Genomic DNA, 21,718 nt, shown 5'->3' on the forward strand with positions numbered 1-21,718 from the left:
TACTACTTTTTTGTCTTACCCCTACTTTTTTTTTTAACATCCAAAATTTTTTTTCCCTTTTTTTTTGGTTTTTGTTTAGTTTTTTTTTTTTTTTTTTTGGCTTGAATTCTGTATTTTAGATGGGTTAAATTTATTTCACAAGCTCACCAAAAACCGTTGCGGGTCAATCTGACCAGGTCAGTGTTTTTGTGCAACCGCTACTTCCATTCACTCATTTTATCAGAAGATGTTTCAGATTTAAAAGCCGCTTCTTTTCTTTCATTGCACAGGAACAACTTCATCTACGGTTCGTACCTGAGCAAAGATGAGATCGCCTTCTCGGACCCGACGCCCGACGGCAAGCTCTTCGCCACGCACTACTTTGGCACCTCACAGTTTTTGGTATACAACTTTGTCAGCAGCACACACTCTCAACAGCCCAAGTCTGACTCTGTATGACGTTCGAGGCTGGAGGCGAGGACTCGCCCTCACCAAAAGACGTCTGATGGACCTCTGTTTGCCTCCCCGCAAAATGGACACGCCTTGGTTCCAACCTCAGGATGAACACATTTACAATTGACTTGCAAAAATCGGATTTAATTTGAAGCAACCTCAAGTGGAAACGACCAAAGGAGTATTGGGGCAATGCCGCTGAAAAGAAAAAAATAATCACACTACAAGATTCAAGGATTTTGGAGGTAAAACTCCAAACTATACTATAAGTTTTCTGTTGAAAATATACGTTATTTCAGGAAAACATTTTAACCCCCAATCACCCCCCCCCCACCCCCCATTATATGACTGCTTTAATCTCGAAGATATACAACTCAAATGTACTACTTGTTTTCTCAAACTTGACTTTGTTGTGATATACTGTAACTAATGTGAAAAATTTGACCTTTATCTCAAACATATGCATCAGTTTTTGTTCAAAAATAATGACTGTTTAACTTTTTAGTTTGAAAAGCAGTTGGGACAATGAATGAATTTGACCAGCTCAACTATGCCAAGCTTGAAAACCGACCACGTTCTTCTCGAAATATGAGTTTGATCTTGAAAACTTTAATTTTTTTTTTCATCTTGTAAATGTCCAACGTATTTCTTGTGATATTATGATTTCAATTTGGAAAATGTACGACTTTCTCTCTTGAAAATTAGACTAGCTCAAAAAAGACTTTGTCTTGAAAACATTACTAGTTTATTCTCATAATGTAACCAATTTTATTTTGAAAATATGATGCTGGATTTCTCTCAAACATTAATTTTTTTAATCCAACTTTAATCTTGTAGTATTTTTTTTTCTTCAGTGAGGCCCTAAAACTACTTCGGTGAAAATGAATCGTGTCATCGTTAGTTTGTTTGTTTTGAATTTTATTCCCATCCATTAATATGTGATCAAGTACATGGTGATTCCCCATCAGTGGCTGCTCACTTTTAGACCCTTTTACTCCCTCCATCAAAGTGTGTCACTACATTTCAAACGAACAATGTGAGTATTTTGTATCCAAATATCTGAAGAAATGTTGAGAACTGTAACTTGGGCCTTTGTTTTTTAATTACTTTTTTAAGACTACATTTTTGCTTGTTGTTATTCAAAAGTGAGCCATACACTGTTCGCCATTAAGGCGGCGGGGCATTGGAACCTGAATTATAAGGTGTTTTTTTTCCTTTTCTAATTTCCAACAGGCTGTCCATTTTGCTTTGATGTTGTGCCTGATTTTAATTAACGGTGGCTTTCTTTCTTTTTTTTTTTTTTTTTTACATAGCACACAGCACCTCTTTTTCCTTAACTTACACTGTACTATATGAGAAATGGTCATGTAGATAAATGCGTAGTCTAACATTTATAATAAACAATTGTGGAAATTCCTCAAAGCTACCCGCCCTCCCTCGTATGACTTTGTGCATAGATGAGATTTATACCAAAAGTTGTAAACATATATTTAAATAATAAACTGTAAAAGCATTGCAGCCTATGCCTGCCCATTTTCTTAATCCAGTGATGCACAGAAGACCGGGATGAGCAGTGACACCTAGTGGCTGGTGATGTACATTTTCCTTTTAAGTATTCCAAGCATTTAGTGAGTGTGACAGTAAGTGACATGTTTTGTTTTTTCTTCTCTTAGTACATTCCTTCACGCTCCTGTCACAACACGGGCCGCCTCAACACTCGCGAAAACAAGCTTGGAACAACAAAAAAAACGCTTCCTCAAGCTGGGAGAGGTGATAGTGATCAGGGCAGGTCAAAAAAAAACCAAGGTAAACTTTTAGGACAAACCCTCACTGGCTGAGCATCTGTGGGGGTGACTGTGATGTTGACACATGGTAAATGACTTGAGGGCATACATTTGGAAATACACTTTTTTTAATGTTTCCACAAGAGTTAAAAGACACAAAGTCATCACAGCTGCCACATTTTCAACCAGTAAAACTCACAATTTTAGCTAAGCACAATCTGTTCAGTAACACTTACGAGGGTTTCACACATGCCAATAATTGGGCATTTCCGTTCCCTTGCGATAAAAGTTGATAGCTGATCATCAATGTATTTCTTCTACAGCTACTTTAACTACTTTGTGTTTTGCAGTGGTCTGGATTCCGTGTGCCACCATGCTGCCTCTCACAAGCCAATCCTGGCACTGCGCTAGATAAAGTTATGTGCGTGGTGTGCTGTCTTGGTCATCTGGAAGATACCACACATGCTAAAATCAGTAAGTATACACTTGGTGATTTTGTTTGTCATGTTTTGTGGTCTCTCATATTTAAAAAAAAAGACAAATCTGTGAGGATGTTCAAAATCGGTGTGTGTGCGTATACCCCCGCTTTACAAACTATGACGTAGGAAAAACATACTGTACATTGTGACCGAACGTTAGGTCACATCATAGCTGCACCTCCTGCCCTGACATCTGACAGCTGCTGGGACTTGGTCTCTCTCTTAAGAGCTTTAAAAGCAGATTACACTAATTAATCCCAGAGCTTCTGTCCTGATGACGGGTAAAAACCGTGAACAGAAACAAAACAAAAACGGCCATCTATATTTACACTCGATGCACTGGAAGTGCTGAATGTTGACATTGGTGGTGTAACAGCACGAGAAAAAGAAATGTCGGTTGGATGCCTTGGTTTTGAGGCGATAAACATTTGGTACTTTAGGGGAACTAAATGCCTTTGTGTCAACAGGAAGACATTTAAAATGGAAAATAAAATAATGCAGTCTGCTCGCAGTCAACAATATATGCCCAAGGCTATGGGAACATTAAAAAAAAAAACAAAAAAAAAAACATAGGCACCAAAGATGATATTCATGAGTCAGTCCTTCACAAGATGGGACAGTTTTCACCGCAAAAGTTGTATAACAGATCCAACACGTCTGGCTCCTGGAGGCTTCGGGTGACCACTCCGTGTCCTTTCTTGGGCTGTTCCACGACTACTCCCTCACCGTCTGCCGGGGGCTCCACCAACGGGTGCACTTTGTTGTCCTGCATCCCGACAGCAGAGCCATTTCTCTCGGGCCTCATTTTAGCAACGCTCTCCGGTTTTGACTCCTGGGCGCTCGGTTCATCGTGACACACCTCCGAGTCGCTGGTGTGCGGCAAAGAGAAATAGGTGCACCTTTTGGATTTTTTGTGGTCTTCTGGCTCGGACGTGATGCTAAAAAGGGAGTAGGGAGTGTCCTCTTGCGTGTCCCCGCAGCCGTCTTCATCATGGGCGGAGTTGACCAGGTTCGTGTTGATTCCGGTCGGGTCGGAAACAGATTTCCGGATGAGTGTGTTCTCCCTGATGAGCCATCGTCCGTCGTCGATGGCAACGCTGTCACCAGGTCCGACTTGTGCGTTGAATGCGATGCAGCGGGTGGCCTCGGTCAAGGTGTCCAAAGCATCTGTAGAGTTGAAGTAAGACAACTCAGACGCCGCTTTGCATCTTGCTGTATGAAAAGGCAGGAAAATGTTGGAGTGCTTCTTTTTGGTTCTGGGGGCCGATGGGGGTCTCTCGACAGCAGTGGTCTTCCCGTAAAGCCTTTCGATTGTTCTCCTCACGAAGCCTTTGGTGATGGACTTCCGTGCCGGATCTTCTTCACTGCTTGACTGCTCACTCGACGTTCGTGTCTCATAGCCGCCACTTTCTGACATCTCAGAGGGCAGGCTCTGCTTTCTATTATCTGTGAAACTTTTTGCCAGGAACATTTCCCTTATGAACTTGACCCTGTTGCCTTCAGGCTCCAGGGTTGCCACACCGCTGGAGTCGTAGCTGAAGGATAGTGATGACGGCGGGGCGAATTGGCTGCACTGCTGAAATCTTTCAATGGACTCTTCGGATAAAAGCGAGACTTTTTTGTTGTGTTCTTTGTTGTTCCGTGTCTTCTGCGCATCAGCAGCCTGCTTCTCCAGAAGACTCACCCTGACCGCGACAGGCTTGGAAGTCTCTTCGTCAGACAGGTCTTTGGCAACTTCCACTTTGTCACATTTTGTGTCCGTCACAGGGGCTTGGTATTCCGCTAAAGAGCCACATTCCTCCTCTGAGCCTGACGTTTTCTCAGAGAAGCTCAACTCTTCCTCATCCGAGCTTTGGATTTGGTGGTATTCGAGCGCCGACGACTCTGCTTGGTTGTCACAACCACTCAGGTTGTTGCCGCTCTCATCATCGGCTGGATCCTGTGGATGGTATCTCTCTGGATCGCGGTCACAAATTTGTCTTTTGTGGTCCGGTATATTCCATGTCTCATTTCTGAGTTCTTCCTCATTCTCTTTGTCCCGTCCAGATTGCCTTTTCTCTACAATAACCTTCAATCCTTTGTCCTCAACCTCTGATTGAGCTTCATCCAGATTCTGCATTATGCCTTCGGTTTCTGGGAGCTCTTTTTCTGAACTTGCCTTCCTGCTGGGATTCAGTTCCACATAACAGTCATCGCCGTGTGTCTTGTCCTCATATTTCTCTTCCGGGCATCGTTCCACAGCAGCATGTGATGCGTGGTCCGGGTTCAATTTCTGCTGTTCTTCAACATTATATGTCAACTCATCATTACGTTCCTCAGTCCCGGAACTGCAGCCCTCAGAATTAGCCTTCGGCTTCTCTTGACTCGCGCTGACGGAACCAGCTGAGAGAGACACAAGTTCTTCTTTAAGGATCTGGGGTATGTCAAACCCTTCAATTAGGTCATCAATGGCCCGTTCCTCTGGATATGTGTCAACGAGCAACTGGAAGTCCCACCAGCTGTCCAGGATGTGTCTCGAAGCCGACTTCCATAAAGCCGACAGACTTTCTTCTAACCGGTGGCTGTCCTCCACGCTAGTGATTTCCCTCAGGGAGTCGATCATTCTCAATGCCTCAGCAGAGCTCACATCATTCACCTTCACCTGGTCCAAATAGAGGTTGGCAATGCTGTCTTTCAGGGCCATGATGGACAAGAACGTCAGGAAAACTTTGGATGAGGAGCCAAACGTGGTGGCCACGTGACAGGAGAAGTCTCGCCCACTGTTGGACTTTTCCAAGCACGATTGGCTTTGGGCGATAAGCCGTATAGACCTGATAGAGAAGCAAACGCTCTCAAGGACGGGTCCCATGTTTGGCCGGTCGACACTGTTTGGCAGCTGTGCTTTTACTTTTGTGTCAGTTGTGGATTTCACTTGGTCTTGCTTTTGGAGCTCATCGGTCTCTTTAGCACTTACAAAAGTACAGGCTGACGGTTTTATGGCCTGGAGAGAGTTTAGCTGCTTTCTCAAAGATGGTGTTTTTCTTACACCTGAATCTGCCGACAAATTTCTGGACAGCATCCTTCTTTTGGACTTGGGTCTGAGTGGAGGCGATGCCAGGTCCAACGATTTGGAAGGTGCGGTCTGTTTCCATTGTTCGGATCTTGACTGCGTCTGCCTTTTGTTTGGCATGGGGCTGACATTTGCATGGCACTGTAATGATTGGGACCTTTTGGAAAGCTCAGGAGTGGCATTTTTGGATTTTGATTTTGAACTGTCCCTGATTTTTGGCCTGGGCAGTGGCATATTATTTGGAACCTCATCCGATGGCACACTGAATGAGGACAGCCTCTCTTCTGAGTGAAGACTATTTGAAGACACGGAAGAGTTGCTCTTAATATCCAAGAGTGATTGCTGTTGCTCTTCATTGTTACATATGGTAAATTTTTCCATACTCGACTTTCTGAGGGACATTTTCCTTTCCAGAGACACATTACTGACCAAAGGTGCCCTTTTGATAGACGTAGATCTTGATAATGTTTCCAGCTCCTTTGAAACCTCAGCCTCCAGCAGTTGAGTGATTTTCATGACGTGCTGGGCATGCAGTAAAGCCTGGGCAGATGGCGGGCGATTATCCGACGTTTGACTTCTCAGTTCTGGCTGCACGCACTTTGGGCTGCAGGCCATGTGATATTCTTGATCTGATGCTTCCGGCCTTTTCTCTTTGGGTGAAGGCGGTAGAAAGAAATTTGATGAAAGAACATCAGAATTCTCTTGAAGTCCGTCATGAGTTTTGGGTGCGCTGACAGGTGGCATTTTCTTGTCGGTTTTAGGCTGAGCTTTTATTCCTTCGCCATTTGTCTGATGATTTGATGGAACCATGTTGTTCTCCAAGGACTGGATTCGATCTCTGACAGAAGTTACCCGTAAATCCTCAGGCAATGTTTGTGTTGTTAATTCTCTGACATTCTGCAGCACAGCAGCAGGAACAAGTCCCCGATTTTCTGTCCCGTTGGTCTTTCTCAGGCAGTCAGTATGTTGTTTAATAGGCACTTTCTCCAGCCACTTCTGAACATATTCATTTGCAACTGAGCTGCAGAAGTCAAAAGCAGGCGGGGATATTAGCTCGCTCACATCACGATGCTCATCTCGATGTACCGACGTCTGTCGGGTCAGCACTCTCCGTGCCTCACTTAAATTTGGGTTCTGGAGTGTTTTTGGGTGCGTTTTATCTGATTGCTTTGAGTTCTTTGCCCCACCGTTCCGCGCCAGATTTTTTGTCATTCTCCTTTTGAGCTTTACTGGGCTTTTTGCTGGTATTAATTTATTCCCGTAAATCTTCCTGATGAACCCTTTGTTCGAGAATGGTGTAGCTTTCTTGCGTTTCTTCATATCTCCCGATCCGTTTTCTCTCTGCCTTTTACCAGGCGACAGAAGACGTCTCATACTTTTGTTTCTTACTTTGGGGCTCCTTCTGGTCTTAGGCCGAGGTTGTTTTTCTTTGCCTTTGGCGGACTTGGCTGCCTGTGTCGCTTTTACTCTGCCATGCTTAGCAGAAGGGAAATGTGATGTTGCTAGCTTGTTCCCAGCATTCCAGATGTTAATAGATTCAGAGGCTGTTGAGGGTTCCCAGGACTCGTGTTCAAAGACGTCATTTCTGTGAAGGTGTCTTGTTTCTGAAGTAGCGGGTCGATAAAATGAACCCACGTTTGCGTTGTAATTATCCTGGCAAGTTTGCTGTTCATAAATATGCAAGACCGTCTCAGTGATCTCCTCCCCGCTGGATTCCATATGCATGATTTCAGCCGATTTATATGATGCGTTGTTCATGCTGTTAGCGTCCATCGAGCTGAGCCTTCTTGGTTTGGGTATTGGCCTGGTGCTGCTCTGCCTGACAACGCAGTATTGCTCTGTCAAGGCTCCGTTTTCTGTCTCTTCTCGGTAAGAGTAAGATCCAACGCTCTCCATTGAAGCATGCTTGTTTCTGATTTGTGTATGTCCCGGGGTTGGCGCTCTCCTGGGAGACGTTGCCTGGATTTCGACAGTGTCCTCTTCGTAGCTGCTTAGACTTAAAACCCTGTTGCCCAGTGACGGCGGATTCTCGTCGTGGTCGTCTTTGGATTCATCCTTGTTGATGGTGTCATTGGAGGAGATAAGGTCTTGTAGATCTGGCGTGGCGGGAGAGACGTCCTGCTCCAACTGCGGTTCTTGCAAACAGTCCATGTTAAGATGATTGGCCATGCTGGAGCGCATTAAGGTGGTCGTCCAGTGTAGGGTCTCCTCTTCCTTGACGGTCAAGCGCACCCTCATTTCCACTGTCATACTACCATCTTGGTTCACCCGAAAGGACTTTTCAATGTCGTCCTCATCAGGCTGCGCATAGTTCAGCTCCCCGCCCTGGGTTTCGGCAGCTACATGTCCAGACTCGTATCCGACGGAGTTGGCGGGGTGGCTGGGAAGGTCGCACGAGCTTTCCATGAGGGAATTGTGAATCTTGTTCACGATGTAGCGCTCAGAGGACGTGGAGAAGTTTCTTGACTTGGACCCATATGACGGCGACTTCTTTTTGCCTTCTCACCCATGAAGCGGCGGGGGAAAAATTGTCAAAGGATTTCATGCAGCAATGGAGATGAGTCATGAAAGAAGAAGAGAGGACACCAATTAAAAAGATGGTGTGTCTCTGAGTAGTCAGCTTCACAGGTGCCGTATGTAGGTCATCTACGCATGATAAAATCACATCAGCACTTCTCAGGCTTTATCCTGTGATACTAGGTAGATTACACTGGTCACATGACTGAAGGCCCTACCAAGTCGAAGCGAATTGAACTTACGGTGCATAGCCTTCAGTCTCCTGACGCTCATCCGGTTGCCGGGTGGCCTTATGGATCCCGGCGACTTTTGGGCGTTGTAGTTTGCAGGTCTGAATTGCTCTTTGCCCGCCGCCACCACCACGCCGGAGCACAAGATCAAGCTTGCGAGCCCCTCCACCTTCGGCGAACGGAAAAAAAGTCTCACTTTCAGGAAGTGTAAAACAGCGGGACTGATTTCATTGAAAAAATTCCTATGGCGCCACAAGCATTATTGTTGTGCATGTCACTAGGATCTTGTCAGTGGAAAACAGATCCCTGACCAGTTGCCTTACATGGCAGTATACCTAAATGCAGTGTGGGGATTAGGGTGGCTGCTAAAGAAGCTTAAGACTTTCCCTTTATGGGCCAGCCATTTACAGGGGAGTGCTAAGAAAGTCCTATATGGGTCGATCATGCTGCTCACTCACCACAGGGGAACATTTTTGGATGCACTTACGCGTCTGCCATCAGTCGTATGTAGCTTCACCACATGGAACTGCATCATCTCTGAAATATATTCCAGAATCCACTCAAAGGTCGTCGCACTCCTCTTTTGCAACACCACCGTGTGCTTGACTGAGGGGTCTCCATTCCGAAAGACCGCCAGTCTCTTTGGCGTGTGCACAAGCATGGGTTCCTGCCGTCCAGGGAAGGACCTGGCCCACTGCAAGTTCCGGCGGCGGGAGCTCACTGGCCTGGCGTGGTACCAGGGCGCCAGCTTCCTCCTGGCCAGTGCCAGATTGATGGGCTTTACCTTGCGGTTGTCAGAGCAGATGTAGGACTTGCCATCCTCCAGCTCGTCCAGCGTGTTGATGGCATGGACCCCCCGCGGGGTGGTGATATTCCTCACCCCAAACGGCAGCGGTACCTTCTTGGACAGGCTGTCCAGGAGGGCGTCGAAGGTTTTAAAGGAGCGGTTGTTGACCACCATGCGCAGGCCACTGAACTGGGGATCGCCGCTCTTGTAGAAGCACACCCGCTTGGACAGAATGGGGTTGGTGACGCTCGCATGGCGGGAGGTGCCGATGGTGCGCAGACTCTCCGACGACTGGTCAGGGAGGATCTTGCGAGGGCCTGACTCGTTCATCACTGTGATTCACTGTGAGAGGGAGTCAGTTGAACTTGGGGTTCGATAATACAAAGGTGTCAGAATTAACTCAATGATGCGCAAGCACGTGCCTCGCGTTAGGCCAACATATGGTGTTTACTTGAAAGAGGCACGAACGTCAAATGACGACTTGAACGGATTTCTGGGAACGACGCAAACGTGATTTTCCCGCTTACTGGTACCAACCCAGCAACACCCCTCAACAAAACACGAGCAAAGAACTTGGAGATTTCTCGTCCGGATACTTACTAGCAATATCAGTCTCACGACCAAGTTTTTAACTATAGGGTGCCATTGTTCCTTTTTTTTCTACTGGCTGGCTGACCCTGCCTTAAAAATTTTGGCACCACCTGTAAAGTTAGAAGAAAAAAAAACAGCCCACCCACACCAGTTTGACTTGCCAGTGTGAAATTTTGAGCTAAATTCCATGAAAAGATGCTTTGAAATGCATTTTTTTTAAAAAGCCGTCTGGATCAGATTCACTACAAAACTTGAAATTGGGTAGATGTTTCAATCAGAAGAGCGCACGGAGGGCCCACTCGTCACTGCTCGCAGCTCTAATTGACTTGAGAACGGCAGCTAAAAATACCCACGGTGCTCAACAAACATATTAGGCCACCTGGCATCTTGCACGGCTTCAATGTTTTTCGTTCACATTTCCAACAGGAACAAGGCATTTCAAACCACAAAGACAAATGTTCGGGTCAGAATTCAGAATTTAACGTCTTCATCAAAAAACAGTCATTTTTCAAATTCACTTGTCCGATGATTTGTGGTGGATTTACAGTATACTCCAAATCATCCCCCAACATCCATAACAAGAATCCAAAACTCACCTAGGTTGTCATGGTGAAACTGCTTGTTTTGGAGGCTCAAAAGACCACAGTGCTCTACATCCCAACTTCTGCCCGGTTGGCTTCCGTGGCAACTGCTTATTTCGGGCCACACCGGCGCAGCTAATTTGCTTAATCTTTGCTCGGCGCTAATCCCCCGAAGCTAGTGCAAAGCATGCTGGGCCATCGTCGTCATGTATACACGTAGGTATCACCACCAAACCCGTACATGTAGTCAACTTGGACTCACAAGTCTTTGCGCTCCTGTGGTTGTAGTGGCACCTTCAAAAAAAAAAAAATTGGCCGCACACACGGACGGATGCTAATGTGGCAAACAAGAGTGCGCGGTGGCATTTGTGCGGGGTGGGTCTAATCTCATTGAGAAGCTCTCGCATAATGAGGATTAAGGGATTGTTCACTCGCAAGACCCTGCGAGAAGACGCCCACTAAATGACGGTGAAGCCTCTCCGTCAGGCCAACAGCAAAATTTGCCACTGCACGGGTTTTGTCATATGGGAGAAAAAGAATGGATGATGGAAGGAATCAAGGGTGGCATGAAGGGAGGCTTTATATTTATAATGTTGCGGTGAGCTGGCATCAATTACGGCAAGCGTCGAGAGGCCAGCCTGGCTCGTTTGTTGGTGTGATGAAGGGCCGGCGTGCCGCCCAACACTTGGTTTTGCCCCCCCCCAAACCCGCCCAGGCAGGCAATAGAAAATTAGTTCTCAACCGCACGCACGCGCCTGCCACTTCCTCCGTTAGCTTAGCGCATGTTGCATAATGGCCGGCCAAAAAGGAACCATGCTATTTGTGTGATGGCAGCCGTGACTTTTTGTCCCTCCCACAAACCGTGAATGCAATGGAGCAACGACATCATTTGATCAAATAATCCGTCAAATTGAGTAAATGATCAGCCGATGAATATGTCGCAAGCTCACCCTGAACGATGAGGACGTTTGACTGAACTGCAAAATAAATGACAGATTTTAATAAGTCCCGTACTTGAAATGAGCTCCCGTCCAGATGACGCGAGCCAAACCACAACGTGGCCCCCTGAGCACAGAAGTTTTTTTTTTTTTTGCAACATGCCCATCAGCGCAGGAAAAGGCGCGTAAAAGATAAGACCGCGACTCCCACGTGCAAGTGGAAAAGAAGCGAGGAATGCCGAGCTCGTGACCCCCTTCCCAAAACAACACCGGGCACACAAATGCCAAAAGTTCCAAGACGGGAAATCGCAGGGGGCGGGGGGGATATAGAGGAAGCCCCCCCCAGAGTAAACACGTCGTCTGCATGTCACTCCCCATTCCACAAGCACAAAGATAAGACACTGGGGCAACTCATAGATCGGAACCCCCGACTGCAAGCCATCATAAACCAATTGCCACGTTCAATTTTTGGGCGGCGGTGGAGAGCACCGCCGCAGTCGTATGGAAAGTTTTGTGAAAGCCCGTGAACACTGCTTTTCTGATTTTCTGCCCGATGTAAATGTGAAATTTCCACCAAATTTCTGTATTTATTTCTTTGAAAGGACCTCCAAGTTTCCCTGTTGGAGGTCAGCGCGTAGCATGCAAGTGAGGCGGCGGGTGACGCCGGCGCTGTCCTTTTTCCAATTTTTCCCTCTGTCGTCATCGCACGTGAACGGGCCGCTCGCCCGTGCATCAATCCCCAAGGCCGCCTGGCGCCTATTTTTAGGGCGGGCGACGGCTAATTGGCGCCACGCGAGCTTCCAACCTCGCCTGTTAATGGGGAAAAATGTACGCTGGGGCTAAATCGGTCGCGGTGGCGTGCAGCTGCTGCCACGTCGCCCGGCCCGGCATCTTGTTGCGCGTGGCGGCCGCGAGCGTAACGCGGCGGATGGCCGGCATCTGTCGCGTTGTCGCCGCCGCAGCAGCCTCTCCAGAGTTCACATTCCTCCAGGGATTTCCCCAGAATTCAATTAGAAAGCCTTGCAGCTGCATGGCGACCGTTCGTTTTTAAAACCGGATTTTTATTTTTTTTTTCTCCAGAGGAGATAAGCATGCCGTAAATCGCTCAGCACTCCTCTGCCGAGAGCACCGTTGTTCAATTAGGCAACCGTTCCCTTCACATGCTTTCAACTTGTCCTCACCTCCTGTTTTATTTCCTCCCTTTGAGTGATTTCCAGCCTCTTGTAGGATTTATGATGCTAAAAGCAACAGATGAACAAAGAGAACGAATGACACAGCTAACCAGCACCCAATTGCTTGCATATTCCTGACATGCTAACAGCACATGATTTTTTTATTGTATGAGCTGCTTATGTAGCATGTTGTAAGTCGCTAATAGCTAATGAATGTCTTTTTCAAGAATGCTTTTGTGCACCCCATCAAAGTGCCTCGCGGTGAAATCAATCTGAAGGGCAGCATGCGCAGAATGCACGCGTCCTCCCTCCGACGGCCAACGGCGGCCTGGCGAGGAGTGATTTATCCGCCCGAGCCGGCCGTGTCGCCTTGATTGCGGCGACATGGGGGCCGAAACTGGCGCTCCTCCTTGCTGCCCGCTACCCTACGCACACGCTCGCTCACGCGCACGCACGCAATGGAACACAATACCGATAGTGCAGGGTTGGCTCGCTTTCTGACATGCACTTTCTGACGAGGCCTTGACCTTCCTGCAAGCCCACAACAAAAGCTTGTGACACGAGCGCTGATTTCCCCAAAGTCAGCAATCTTGTGACGGGTACGCCGTCGTAATCTCATGCCACAGAGGGGGCGCACGGCTTTGCAAAGTTGGGGATCGTGAAGGGGGAGCCTAATTTCAAAAGGATGGAACCAACAAATAGTGCAAACCAGGGAAAAATTCTTCTTCAGAACTGAGTTTGTGTGTCTGTGTTCTAGTGCCGCCTGGTGGCAAAGGTGCGCACAGCAGCCATGAGACGATCATGCCTCGCGATCGCAGTCCATCTTCAGACAGTCCTGCGACTGCCTTGTGGAAGAAGAAAGGTACCTTTCCTGTTTCTCAATCAAATTCCAATGCGGTTTAGTCATTTCAGGCTCGTCAGAGGAAAAAAAAAAGACTCTCAAATAAATTTGAGACTATGAGTACCAGTTGTGGTGCAGGGGGGAAAAAATGACACTTTACCTTTGAGAGGGAAGTGTAAGTTGCAAACGTCTTGTCCTAAGCGGGTCAAACAAGTGTGCTCAGCTAACGCCCCCCAGTGGCGCCAGCGGGCACTGCAAGCCCATCATTTGCAGGCGCTGCAAAACCAAAACCTTCAATTCAAGCCAGGCAAAAAAAACACAAAGGTCAACACAAAAGACAAAACACTTTGATAACTTAAAAAAATGATTCATGATATGTCCTGATATGTGACTAAGATGCGAAGAACACTACTGAGCCATTTGACCAAGGGCACCACAAACAGTGACACCTCCCATAGATTTTCCCGTGATTCTTACATTTTAATTTTTGTTTTGTTTTTTTAGGGAAAGCGCAACTTACTGGCCATCAACCTCCCCCCCAAAATAAGCAACAAGGGGTGCGAATTTCACAGAGCAACGCTTCCTGTTGGACATGCCCGATGACAGGATGTTCTCAGACCGTCTTTCATGCGCGTCCAGCGGAAGTGGAGACAGGTGGCACACACACACACACACACACACACACACACACACACACACACACACCACACGTCGTGGCTTGAGGTAGCTCCACATCAATGAAAATGTTATTTTTTAAATGTATGAACTTTTGCCCCGCAAGCGGCGTCGCATCGGGTCGCGTCGTGTTTTTGGGTTGAGTAACAGTTGGTGTGACGCGTCGCCCTCGCAGCATCCTTGATGCCTGATTCACTCGCGTGAGCGATTGTTTTCCTTTTCCCGCGGCTGAGTCACACCCATTGTTTGGTCCCGGCCGGCGTCTGCCTTCAAACGAGAAGGTGGTACGCCGGCCGGGGGTCCGACGAGCGAGCAGCTGGGAGAAGGTGGAGCACGTCGGCCGTGCAGGAAACCGGTGTCGTCATCTGACTCACTCGTTTGTTTGCTTGCACCGCCCGAATTCCACGGGGGGGTGAGCGGCAGATCATTGGAGGCCTGCGCCGCCTCTGGGCAAGCTACCAAAGCTCCTCCAGTTACAGCACCCACCCCCAAAAAAAGGAAAAGGCAGAGGGGGTGCGCTGAGTCACCTGGTTGGGATGTTGAATGGCATGCATGGATTTAAAAAAAAAAAAAAAAGGAACCTCAGGAAGTGAAAGTGGCAGGAAATTTTATGATTTTTTTTTCTTAAGGTGCGTACCAGAGCGAGGGAGTCCGTCCAACCCCTTTGTGATATATTATGGATCAAATCATGTGTGCCAATCCTTTTGTACATATCGTGTACCTATCTTCCTTCTGGTTATTGATCTCCATAGCGAAAAGCAATTGGGTTCTGGAAAGATGTTTTAAAGGTCACTGGGTGTTGGGGGGTGCGCAGGCAGGTGTTCGCTGATTAAGTTATTGATGGTAGATTGCACAAGTAGCCTTTTGGGACAGCTGCAGCTGAGGGAGGGGTGCGTCCAAAGGGGCTCGCTAATCCGCGCGAATGCCGCCCCAACCATCGCTTTTATGGTGTGAGCCGCGCACCCGTGTCCACTTGTTATGCACGCTAAATTTAGTCACACGCTGACTCCATCGTTTATTTTCCTCCCGATTCCATCACACGCGCACCCACGTGGGCGAGTGCAAAAATATCTTCCGAAATATGCGCACAATGGTCAATCAAACAGGTAGCGGGCACTGTCTTCATTTTGTCATCTTTGCGGCTATATACTGGAAGTGAAACATGCCATGCACAAGTCTGCATCATAAGCGCATCACTTTCTCACTTCATTTTCCCACTGCCCTACATATGCACCCAAAACAAGTTAAAATGTCTCCTTATGTCACTCCCCGGAGGTCTCATATCTTACTCATCACACGCCCCTTCAGCATCCCTATAGAGTTGGCGCACCCCCTTTTCTCTACACACACCCATATGTATAAACAGACAAGCAATATTGTGAATTTTTTTTTTTTAAATGTCAGGGTTCCCATGTACAAAAGCCAAAAAAAATGTAATAAAGTATAAATAATGATAAAATCTACATCATTTTAAAAATAAATTTACAAAAAAAAAGAATAAAATGAAAACAACTCCATTTGAATTCGCAGGCAAAAAAGAAATTCAATTGAGGTCAATGTAAAAAAAAAAGAAAAAAAGGAGCATGTCTTTTCAGAGTTAGGAAAGCAGAAACTGGATCACCTGTTAAAATCAGTTTCCCTTGCAGTGTCAGCAGTAATTATCGGACCCTGATGAGCTCACGTCTCCGCCTGCTTACGCAGGTGAGCCCCACCCACGTTGCTGTGGCTCGGGGGCCTGGGGGGGCGGGGGGGGTCAGGGCCCTGAGCCTCTTGTTATGCAGCCGTTAGTTGCAACAACAGGCAGGATCAAGCCGCAGACTCAACTGAAAACGCATTCACTACAATTAGACTGGATTCTCCTGCGCGGCCTCGGGCCACACACACACACACACACACGCGCGCACGCAATGCTCCGACGTGTTTTCTCCCCCCGAAGAGCTCAAAAGAGAGCAGTGGGGCAGAGCGAAGACCCTCTTCCATTCTAACCAGAAGAAATATCGATTTTTAAAACGGGACAGCGTCACCTGTAAATACACCCAATTACCCACTGGCTGACATCTAATACAAAAAATAATAATTAGCCCTTTCCAACGCAAAATTTTTTGTTGTTGTTGTTGTTGATGGAACTCTTTGTGTCGTCCTTGCTTTGATTCTGCTGTCACGACATGCCCATATTCTCCAACTCGTACGATTCCATGAACACGTTTCGTTTCACACCACTTCAGTGTTGAACGGCCACGTACGAGTAGCGTGGAAATCGCCGACCCCCGGCGTGAATCATGTCGAGGCAGGATGTCCGCCGCGTCAACTTGCCATCTCGTGCTGCGAAAGCAAGGCGCCGTGTGGAACTCTCTCACATACACACACATACAAATGACCTCTCGAAGCATCCAGGCCAGCCTCCCCTACCGTCTGTGAGAATAGCCGCGCCGCGCCAGGCTTCCAGGTGAGAGGCGGATTGAAAAACAATTGCGTGTAAAATATACAAAAACATCCCAGAAGTGAGGAAGCGTTCAAATGCAAGGTGTAAAAAGTACGACGTTGACCTCCACCAAGGCTACATCTGTTGCCGCTTTTGGCAAGTGGACGAACAGCATAATTCTCAAACCACATTAACATTTATGTAAAAAAAAATAATCATAATTCCCCGTCACATCTTCCATTGTCTTTCCGTAATGCCGCTAACCCGACCGACAAACGGCAATCAAAAGGTCACAGACGGTGTTTAGCCGTTGTCACCTTTGGGATGCGTTTATTTCGCTAAAGAGGAAAAACGTTTTGTTCCTTCACCCACGCCACGCCGCTAACCCGACCGACAAACTGCAATCAAAAGGTCACGGACGGTATTTTAGCCTTCGTCACCTTTGGGATGTGTTTATTTCATGTTTATTTAGCAAAAGAGGAAAAACGTTTTGTTCCTTCACCCACGCCATACTGACAGTCAGCCATTGAAACATGTCTTCGTCAGCAGTTTTCTCCTTGAGCAATTTTCTATATTTCACGCCTTATTTTTTTCTTTAGCGGCACAAGCAATGAAGAGGAGACAAGCATTGATTTGTTTGCAAAATTTATTAGTCAAAAGTGCAAAAGTATTTTTTTTTTTTAAATGACATACAAAGACTTTGAAATAGTGACTGTACAAATGGACTTGATATCAAAAACCAACGTTTGCTCGGAAAAAAAAGTCCTTGAGTTGTCTGGCCTTGGAGTTCAAGAGGGAGGTGAAAGGTCAAATATGGCGCCGAGGTTTTAGGAGTTGTTATAGCTGCAGTAATAGACGGCCGTACTCGCGTCAGACAACACGGACGATATGAGGCCCTCGGGTCCTTGCGCGCCAGCCTCGTGCAGGGCGCCGTACGCCGAGGAGCCGAGGTACTGCTCGAACTCGCTTCGGTCCACCTCGGAGAGCAGCTCGGCGCTCTCGGCCGCCGCGTGCGGCTGGCAGTCGGGCGGCGGCGACAGCTGGCCCGCCCCGGGGTGCCGCTTGGTGTGACCGTAGTACACGGTCAAGGGGTTGGGGCACCCCACGTAAGGAGCGTGCTGGTGCTGCTGGTGGTGGGGGTGGAGGGGCTCCTGGTGCTGGTAGTCGCCACCCTGCGGGTGGTAAGCGTACATCATGTGACAGTCCTCCTGGGCGGGGAAGAACATGGAGTCGGCGTCCACGGCGTCCAAGGGCGAGTTGTCAGGGGTGGGGAGGCTGTAGCTCTCGTAGGAGGGTCCGCCGAGGGGGTCCGAGCGGTAGTGAGCGAGTGGCTGCTGCTGCTGCTGCTGATGATGATGATGAGGGATCTGCGGGAAGCCGGGATGCTCGTGGTAGACCGGCCCCCCCGTCCCCGCCCCGTCCCCGGGCGCCCCGTGCAGCAGGAAGCCCGAGTCGAGCCGCTTAATCCGCTTAACCTGCTTGCGCCTGCGGGGCCGGTACTTGTAGTTGGGGTGGTCCTGCATGTGTTGAACTCGCAGGCGCTCGGCCTCCTCAACAAACGGCTGCTTTTCTGCCGCCGGTAACGACTTCCACGACTTGCCTGCACCAACGACACAGCCAAACACGTCACAAGGGCAAGCGCCAATTGACACTCTTTTTCATTCGCATTATTTTTAAATGAAATTTGAATTGCTGTAAATTTAGTAAAAAAAAGTGTGTGTGTATATATATATATATATATGCGGCTATACAGTAATACTCCAATGTATGCATGTGAGGTGCAGGTCGTATTCTTATCCACTTGGGAACACAACCTCGCTGTCTACGCCGTAGGTTGAATGTGTGTGCCTTTAAAAGGCGGGCCTAACCTGGTGAGTGACGTGGATGTCAGCAAATGAGAATGCAGAGTTGGCGGGCAGTTACCTGGCTCGACGCTGAGCCACTGTGTGTGTGGAGTGATGGAGTCAGTTGAGACCAAGTGCTCATCTTTACTCCATTTTGTTACCGCGTGTTCAAAAAAAAAAGCCAGTGGAAGTGCACCAGACTTCCCTTTGTCCGAATTAACTTGTTTACAATCGCAGCGCTAGGCTGTATTTAATGAACTAACCATGTTGACGTTAACGTAGCCGTGCAGTTGTGTCACTTCAGCCACTTGGAACTTGTTTTGGGTGAAATGAGCCGAAACTTTTGATGCACTCTTTCTTGCTGACTCGCACTTATTGTTACGTCGGAGTCTGCGAGGCCTTTTCTCTTTGTAGTGTTTGAGCCATGAAATTGTTTCAATCTCTTCCCAATACTCGATTCTCTTCATTTCCTCCCTTGCGTTTCTCTTCCACAATGCAAATGTCTAATGAGATTTCAGCCCGTCTCTGTTGCCATGACAATCTCATCAGCACAGAGTAAGTTGAGGAGTTTCAACCCAACAAGTGCTTTGTCACCATATTTTTGGCATTTTGGTGATAAAGGAACTGAGTTGAAGTGAATCAAATTAATGTCCGCCTCAAAAAATGTCCAAGCATATTCCTCCCAAGGTTACAAAAGTACCACACTCGCTACCTCAGTAGACTTCAGTAAAAAGAAAAAGATAAACATAGAAGTGCTGCTTCAACTCCTATCCTAAAGTAAAAGTCCCAAACTACAGACTGAAATGTATTTCTGTACAAAAGTAAAAAATGGGGTCATCCCTTATTTATCAACTCTGATAATCTTGTACTGTAACTGCAAAGGATAAGAAGAAAAAGAAAAAAAACGGTGTCACGTCGCGGTTTAAGTGGAAGCTCGTTTGACTTGGCTCAACTTTTATGCCATCAAACCATCGGCGTGTATGTCGCGTTGTTTTGCTTACGTTGTGAGCTGACCAACAAAATACACACAATTCGTTTTTGGCAACAACTAAGGGGGAAAAAGTTTCCACCTTGTTCAAATTTTTTTTCCCTAATACATTCGGCAGATTTTTGAAGACAAGAAGCAGGACTTTTTTTTTTTTTTTTATAGGCAGTCACAAAATCAATGATTGTACAATTTAACCATCCTATTTTGACCAAGAGTACAAAATCTGCATATATCTTCAAATGTAGGGAGTGACAGTAAAATAATCGTCCCCAAAAAGACTCGAGTCAAGGACACGAACCTGAAAATTTATTTTGATACAGCAGCAAAGTATTTGTACTTGTTTCAACATTTTTGTGTCACATAAATTGAAATATGTAGCTTGGGGCTTCCAAAAGTATGTTGATAAAAATGTATTATATGGGTAAAAAAATAATAATAAAAATATGTACACCTGCAACCAGTATAACCAAAGCCGCAAATCGCTGACTTTGTCCTCAATTTGCTTCGGACGTTGATGCATTTTTTTGTACTTTTTTTTTTTTTTAATAGAATGAAAGTATTATGACGTTTTATTTATTTATTTTTTTTAAAGACAGAAAATTACAAAAGTCAGGTCGAATTTTTGAGCCTTGCAACCCAATTGAAAATCTTAAACTCAAAGCAGCCTTGAGTTGCCAACTGCCAAATATGAAAGAAAGGCTCATGACATGCAATGTGGAAATATGAGCTCGCTCAGCATAGAAATGACATTTGCGTTGTCTTGGTCGTGCCATCGAACAACAGTATCAAAGCAAAAGATGTAACAAAAGAAATTTGGAAGCTATGTGATCTCAACACACACTCACGCACGTCCGATTGACTGAACGTGTGATCTTGATAGAATTTACGGCAGTGTTGGACTTGAAAAGTGTGAGTGTGCGTCAGGTCCTATCATGCTGCAATCAATTCGTATAAGTATGAAATGTTGATGTTCTTGACCCGGTCACGAAAAATGTCATCAAATCTCCTTTGATGTTTGAAACGATCGGTGCAGTTCCATCCTATGAATTAAAAGATACTCATAGTGTTTGTATTAAGAAGTACTATGTACAATAAATGTGAAAGGAATACATGACGGACTTATGTTTCAATAGACTAAACGTAATATTTGCATTCCGAGCTATTTTTAAAGTAACGCATTCGATAAGAAAGTACCCCGCTGTTTGAATGGAATCAACCCGTCAACCCAAACCAAATCACACGGAAGCAAAATAGCAGAAACTCTCGTGGAATGAAGTCCAATCAACTTGTGGAGTGACGGTGAGAAAAAAAAAAAAAAAAAACGAGCACGCGTGACTGACCGAGCATTTTGCTGAGTTCGGCGTTGTGCAGGTCCGGGTTCTGCTGCGCCAGCCGCTTGCGCTCGTCTTTCGCCCAAACCATGAAAGCGTTCATGGGGCGCCGGATCCTGGGCTCACTCTTGCCGCGACTCGGTTGGTTCCCCCCGGTCGCGCCTCCGAGGCGCCCGCCGGTGGCCGCCGCCTCGCTTTTGGCCTTGGGTTCCCCGAGGGGGCTGAGGGGGTCGGCGGCCCACTGGCAGTGTCCCATCCCAGGCATCATGACTGACATCGCGCACCTTGCCTGGTTCTGATCGTCGCTGGCGTAGCCCGCATCCGGACTGCTCATCTCTTTTTCCAGCGGCCTTTTTTTTTTTTTTTTAGCGAAACTGTTGAAATCCAAACACCCCCCCCCCCTGCCCCCGACCCCCCTCTCCCGCCAAATCAAGTAGCGAAATCAAGAGTCGCAAAGCTTTCTAAAGTTTCGGCCCATCCACCGAGAAGCTACTGGGAAGCTCACCGACTCCCCGTGCACGTTGGGGTTATTTATAAACGCGGACAGCCAATCGGCGCGCAGTCGGGCGTGGTTCCAACTCGGCAAGGTGTTGAAAACTTGCCTCCTGTTGACCTTGTTTGGAAGGGTGCGCGTAAATGCCTCGCATTGATCTGAAAACCTAACATGTACCGCACAGTTGCAAGAAAAAAACAACAACAACACGGGTTCAAAGAGTTAAACAAAAAACGCGGAATGAAATCTGAAATAAACACGTCCAGTAGGCTGAACTCTGGTTGTAATGCAGTCATAAAGAACTCTTCCGACTGGGGGAGCTGGTCCTAATATTTTGAACTTCAGTGACGTGACCAAAATATTGTGAACTCCTATTTAAGTTGCTTTTTGTTGACATTCACTTTTTTTTTCCCTCTATCAAAAGGAACTGTTTAGTCGTGTACACTCTCTAAACACCCAATTGTCTGTGTGCATGCATGTATATTTGTGATTTGTGTGTGTACAGTGTGTGTGCATATCTATCTATCTATCTATCTATCTATCTATCTATCTATCTATCTATCT

At 46.8% G+C, this 21,718-nt stretch overlaps 3 protein-coding genes and 1 long non-coding RNA gene across 7 annotated transcripts in view; 2 read left to right on the forward strand and 2 right to left on the reverse strand.

The window, feature by feature from the left end:
- Positions 1-1,946, forward strand: part of vps41 (VPS41 subunit of HOPS complex) — a 31,004-nt gene extending 29,058 nt beyond the window's left edge. For both annotated transcript variants that reach the window (XM_019879881.1, XM_019879882.1), the window contains one exon: positions 270-1,946. In XM_019879881.1, the coding sequence (XP_019735440.1) occupies positions 270-438 (169 nt within the window). In that variant the 3' untranslated portion in view covers positions 439-1,946. The remainder of the gene's footprint in view (positions 1-269) is intronic.
- Positions 1,947-2,118: 172 nt separating this feature from the next.
- Positions 2,119-21,718, forward strand: part of LOC109521836 (uncharacterized) — a 29,870-nt gene continuing 10,270 nt past the window's right edge. For 2 of the 3 annotated variants that reach the window (XR_002169439.1, XR_002169438.1), the window contains exons 1-2: positions 2,383-2,690; positions 13,906-14,055. This is a non-coding gene — a long non-coding RNA (uncharacterized LOC109521836). Of the gene's footprint in view, positions 2,239-2,382; positions 2,691-13,905; positions 14,056-21,718 lie in introns of those variants that run through there. The other variant, XR_002169440.1, reaches the window with a different exon arrangement.
- Positions 2,687-9,630, reverse strand: LOC109521831 (RP1 axonemal microtubule associated). The gene is made up of 3 exons (XM_019879898.1): positions 8,979-9,630; positions 8,504-8,660; positions 2,687-8,242 (listed from the first exon to the last, which is right to left on the reverse strand). The coding sequence occupies exons 1-3, from the start codon at positions 9,606-9,608 to the stop codon at positions 3,300-3,302; spliced, it is 5,730 nt and encodes a 1,909-aa protein (XP_019735457.1). The 5' UTR covers positions 9,609-9,630; the 3' UTR covers positions 2,687-3,299.
- sox17 (SRY-box transcription factor 17) lies at positions 17,127-21,174 on the reverse strand. The gene is made up of 2 exons (XM_019879899.1): positions 20,671-21,174; positions 17,127-18,098 (listed from the first exon to the last, which is right to left on the reverse strand). Exons 1-2 carry the CDS (start codon positions 20,993-20,995, stop codon positions 17,326-17,328), a joined length of 1,098 nt encoding a protein of 365 aa, XP_019735458.1. The 5' UTR covers positions 20,996-21,174; the 3' UTR covers positions 17,127-17,325.

Source organism: Hippocampus comes, unplaced genomic scaffold (assembly GCF_001891065.2).
Source record: "Hippocampus comes isolate QL1 unplaced genomic scaffold, H_comes_QL1_v1.1 scaffold446, whole genome shotgun sequence".
Classification (NCBI taxonomy): Eukaryota; Metazoa; Chordata; class Actinopteri; order Syngnathiformes; family Syngnathidae; genus Hippocampus; species Hippocampus comes.

Bases quoted from the DNA above. Each gene is read 5' to 3' on its own strand.
- LOC109521831 (XM_019879898.1), bottom strand. From the start codon at position 9,608: ATGAACGAGTCAGGCCCTCGCAAGATCCTCCCTGACCAGTCGTCGGAG. The intron at 8,661-8,978 runs GTAAGTGCATCC...CGTTCGCCGAAG, and splicing joins ATACGACTGATGGCAGACGC to GTGGAGGGGCTCGCAAGCTT. The intron at 8,243-8,503 runs GTAAGTTCAATT...ATGGGTGAGAAG, and splicing joins GAGACTGAAGGCTATGCACC to GCAAAAAGAAGTCGCCGTCA.
- sox17 (XM_019879899.1), bottom strand. From the start codon at position 20,995: ATGAGCAGTCCGGATGCGGGCTACGCCAGCGACGATCAGAACCAGGCA. The intron at 18,099-20,670 runs GTCAGTCACGCG...TCGTTGGTGCAG, and splicing joins CGAACTCAGCAAAATGCTCG to GCAAGTCGTGGAAGTCGTTA.